The 5,132-nt window shown below is 29.4% G+C and overlaps 1 protein-coding gene across 1 annotated transcript; it reads right to left on the bottom strand.

The window, feature by feature from the left end:
* Positions 1-461: 461 nt before the first annotated feature.
* On the bottom strand, positions 462-4,317 carry LOC145167708 (uncharacterized). The gene is made up of 4 exons (XM_079086941.1): positions 4,098-4,317; positions 3,043-3,166; positions 2,539-2,829; positions 462-1,268 (listed from the first exon to the last, which is right to left on the bottom strand). The coding sequence occupies exons 2-4, from the start codon at positions 3,148-3,150 to the stop codon at positions 723-725; spliced, it is 945 nt and encodes a 314-aa protein (XP_078943067.1). The 5' UTR covers positions 3,151-3,166; positions 4,098-4,317; the 3' UTR covers positions 462-722.
* Positions 4,318-5,132: the final 815 nt, after the last annotated feature.

The raw sequence follows: 5,132 nt of genomic DNA, 5'->3' as shown, positions 1-5,132 counted from the left end.
TCAACGACCAAAAAGAAAGAGGGTTATTCCAAAATGTTTATAATGATTTTTGAGATAAGATAAAAGGATATAAAAAATTTCTTAAAGAGTATTTGTTCATTTTATAAATATTCTTTCAGTATCTTATTATTTATACTTAACAAAATAAATATTTAGATTTTAGATTTCTATAAGTATATCTCAATGACTTTAATTAAATTTAAATGGATACAACAACATTCTCCTAGAATATTTGTTCTTTTCTCTACTTTTGAACTTCTATAGTTTATGTCTCATACGCGTATCATCACACTTGTGGCCTTTACATAAACGCATCCCATTAAGAGACATTGAAAAGTTCAAAACTGACCAATAATTTAAAAAAAACAAAATACAAAAACATGATCTTATTTTTAGAGATATGATTATTGATCCATTAAATTGTATGTAGATATAAAAAAAACTACAAAAACATGCATAAATTCACAAAATAAACTTCATAATTTTCAACACATTCATTATTGATTTAACATTTAGGATCACATTATAAATATATTCACAAATCACCTATCTCCAACTTCTTTACACAAGTCAAGTCACTAATCTAATACACAGTCCAGCTGACAGTGTAAGAGTTTCATTTCCAATATGGATTGGTCCTGATACCTGATTTAAATTTAAATCACATGATACTAAACGCATTTGGAAAATCTAAGGTTTATGGTTTAAGGTTTTTAGGAGAGTCAACTTATATCCATTTTTTCAATTACTTCAAAATGCATTTGCATATTCGCGTGGTTATTCGCAAAATAAAACCTTTCACAAACCATCAACTTTTCATCACTTTTTTTACATACATCATTTAGCAGACGAATCATGGTGTCTTTTTCATTCCCAATCCAAACCCTCATACTATCACGCCATTGTCTCGGTGTCCCATGAAGAACAAAACGTAAACGTAGGCCCACTTCCAACACACGTTTAGAGATTTTTTCAATCACATTTTGGTCATTAATGTATGCTCCATTAGAGTTTAAACCAACATCTATATAATGGATTTCGGTTACACTGTTTAGAAGGGTTTCCTTTGAAGTTGGTATAATTTCATTCTTGTTTTGGGAATGGGAGGGGATTGTGACTTGTGAGAATGCAAGTTCGGTGACTAGTTGGTTAATTATCGTTCCGCCCTTGCTAAATCCAAAAAGATATGTTTTTGGTTGTGAAAAACATGAAATTGGAGGTTCTGTTGAAATTGGTTCTACAACTTTACTTGAAAGAATATTTTTCGCCTGAAAATAAGGAGGAAAAATAGTGATCCTCTGAAGTACAAAAATAAATTTGACATGACATGACAGATTGTATATTGTTTGGTGTGCATTGGACTGGAACTTAGACTAGGGTTGATGTTAATGGGACAAATAGTGAAATATTTTGTCGGTAAAAAAGACATAAATGCCCTTGTCATCCAAATCATCGAAGATAGCCCCAGAAAACTTGTCTAGGAATGAAAATATGAAATGACAAAGGAATTGAATGGGCCGAGTAAAATTATAAGGAGAGTAATGGAATGAGTTATTACAATCCATAAATATTTTTTCTACAATTTTTTTTTTTTTTGTTATATGTAAATATATGGTATAGTTTTAAATTTACTCTATATGTTTATTATAGTTGATGGAAGAAATAAAGTATAAACATAATAAAATATCATTAAACCAAAATTAGATTTATAAGTTATAGCGAAAAATATATAGTTAACTTTAGAAAATAAAATTATAATTTACTTTAAATGATAAAAAAATGCTGAAAAAATTTCATGGCCTGTAAATTTTAATACATAAAAAGGGTTTATATACAATAAAAGCTCATTAAACACTAATAAAATGATAAGTTATAACAAAAGTATATAGTTAACTTTAGAAAATAAAACAGTAATTTAATTAAAATGATAAACATTTCTGAAAAAGTTTCCCGGCCTTTAAGTTTAATACATAAAAAAGGGTTTATATACAATAAAAGCTCATTAAACACTAATAAGATTATAAGTTACAACAAAATATATATAGTTAACTTTAGAAAAAAAAATTGTAATTTAATTAAAATGATAAAAATTTCTGAAAAATTTTCATAGCCTTTAAGTTTAATTCATAAAAAAGGGTTTATATACAATAAATTCTCATTAAACCCTAATAAGATTATAAGTTATAACAAAATATATATAGTTAACTTTAGAAAATAAAATTTTAATTTAATTAAAACGATAGAAATTTGAGAAAAAGTTTCATGGCCTTTAAGCTTTAATACATAAAAAAAAGGTTTATATACAATTTCTCATTCCATTCCATAATGGAATGGAAAAAGGAAAAATCCTCTCAACAAAATGGAAGGAAAAGAATGGTCCATTCCATTCCATCAAGCAAAACAAGCAGCTTTTTCTCATTCCAACAGAATGAACCATTCCATTCCCTCTCCAATCCCACCATAACTAACTCGATTTTCCATTATCATTAACCACAACAAAAATTAAAAAATATAAATACTTTTAAAAGTTATTATTACCTCTGTGAGACAACTTGAGAGGAGTGAAACAAGGGAATTAGAAGCAGGAAATCCAGTTGGATCATATGATGTTGGTTCTCCCCATTTGTTCACTGAAGGAATAAAATCTTTATAAACAGCAAAAGGTCCATTAAACTTTGAAGCTTCAATAACCCAAACATTAACATTTTCACCAAGTTTTGAAACCATTATTTCACCAATCTTTTCAAGATCTGAAAGCCTTTCAATCACTGGATTCCCAGTGCCTTTCACTCTATCCCCATTGAAAAATATAGCATTCATTGAAGGCACCTACATACGCCACATCAGCAAAAAAAAAAATCTAAAAGTTTAATTCGTATTTTGAACAAGCATACTAGAGATTTTTCATTGCAATCAAACCATTTTCCTCTAGAAAGTTTGTTAGTAATAGTATGCAAAAAAAGGGTAATTTTGGAAATTCCAAAATGTGAAAATGTAAGTGAGACTATAAGTTTGTGGTGTTTTGGATTTTGATAGACTTACAATTGGGATTTGAGAAGAAGATGAAATACAAAGAGATGCTGCTACTTTGTAGAGACCTCTGCTTCCTTTGAACAAAGGTACCTTCAATATTCCACTCCATCGGTCCATGAAAGTTGACTTTGACCTAGAAGATGATATTAGTAAAAAAAATTAGAGGTTTTTATAAATTTTGATAAAAAAAAATAAGATAATTAATAAATTTTTGATAGTTTTACAAATTGGTGAAGAACTTGTTCCATTTGAATGCCAACACCACAATCTGAAAACCATTGTGTACATTTGTTTTGTATTCATAACAAAATCATATGATTTATTTATATTTTCATAAAGGGTATTTCTTTCTTAACTAGGAATCAATGTAGAACGATTTATGAAACCACAAAAACCATGAGAAAGTAGTTTTATTAAAATAAGCATAAAAAAAGAAGGGATAAAATGGTAAATTTACAGTGTTCATGGCTAATAAGAACTTTTCACCTTTTGACGCCATGAATTTGTTATGCAATCCTACTTTTGTTATCTATCAAAGTGATATAGATCCATATCAGTTACAAATGTAACTTTTAATAGTCAAATCTTGATTCAAAATATGAACTTGTGCGCATGATGTTCTTGAATTAACATCAAGTAACTATATGAAAAGTAAAACCATAGAAAAAGTTGCTCACGAGATCCCAAAATTCAAAACGTTTTAACAAACTTGTTGATTTTAATTTTTAACACATACACCTCTTCTTCGAGCTAATGCAAATTGAGTAATCTTTCATAAGTCTCAATACACTTCAGAGTAACAGTAAAACTGAGTGAAAAATAAACAATTCCTCTAATTGATTATAACATCATTCACCCACAATTAGTAGTGGTCACCAATGGTGATAATAAATTAAAGCACAATTCCTTCGAGTGAAACGATATTCGCTACTGTAGTGAAGAAACATAATTAAGAAGCGGGTGAACGCCAAAACAACAACAAAATCAGACTTAAATTCACAAACGAGTGTCGAGTTAACCCTACGCACAATTAACCAGAAAGAAACGGAAAGGGAGATGATTACCAGAGCAGGTTGAGAAGAAGACCCGAATAACAAAGATCGCTTGCTTAAACCAAGATCTTCAGAAACTGAGAATTGACCCTGTATCCCCCTTTTTTGCCCCACCTCCTGTTCGATTTGGAAAGACTGTAGTTTTGCCCTTTACTTTTGGCCCATGAAGTTTAAAAGTTTTCAGTTAGACCACCATGGCTTCCATATCTAACGAGAGAAACTTGGAGAATATCGCAAAAACCTCCACAACAAAAAAAAGGTTAACAACTTCAAAAAATTATGACAAAATTTCAGAAATAGTATGTGTGGTTTACCAAATATCGAAATTTTGGTCAAAAATTTTGATTTGTATCAATTTGGTTTTCGTGGTTTCTATTTTTTTCAATATTGGTTCTGACCACTAACCCCGTCTAAATTGAAATGTCAACGGGCATCACATGTTTTGCACAAGAGGGTATTTTCATCCCAATTGTTTTTTTTTTTCTCCTTGGGGTTGTATTTTACCACCATTACAATCTTAGTTATGGTCTAGTTTTCATTATTTACCCCAAAATGACAGTTAACAAAATCCAAGAAACCATTTACCTCTTTTATCAACTTAAGAGGCTCATTACCCCTAACACGTTCATGCTTCCAAGACGATCAATACATGAAGAAGAAGAATAAGTGAGATACAACCGTAATGGATCCTAAAGTTGTTTATGGTAAGTAAATATAGTATTTTGTTTATGATTATAAAACATGATATACACCATTTTCTAATTCATCATTTTCTTTAACAAATTTTCAGAAGGATACAAAGACCTTTTTACCATGCTTATACGTCATGGGGAAGTTCACTAACATTTCATGGAGGAGATACGCCAATGGTAGGAATATATATATATATATATATATATATATATATATATATATATATATATATATATATAGAGAGAGAGAGAGAGAGAGAGAGGTTGGTTCAAATGTTTCTAGCAATTATTGTGTGCATGAATGCACCAATAGGAATTTAGGAAAAAATAAATCATAAAATAAATCATTTAAGGG

The sequence above is a fragment of the Lactuca virosa genome, chromosome 3 (genome assembly GCF_052849685.1).
Source record: "Lactuca virosa cultivar CGN04683 chromosome 3, Lactuca_virosa_CGN04683_v6, whole genome shotgun sequence".
Lineage (NCBI taxonomy): Eukaryota > Viridiplantae > Streptophyta > Magnoliopsida > Asterales > Asteraceae > Lactuca > Lactuca virosa.
Note: the sequence above shows the minus strand (reverse complement) of the source record. Positions and strands in the feature narration are given on the sequence as shown.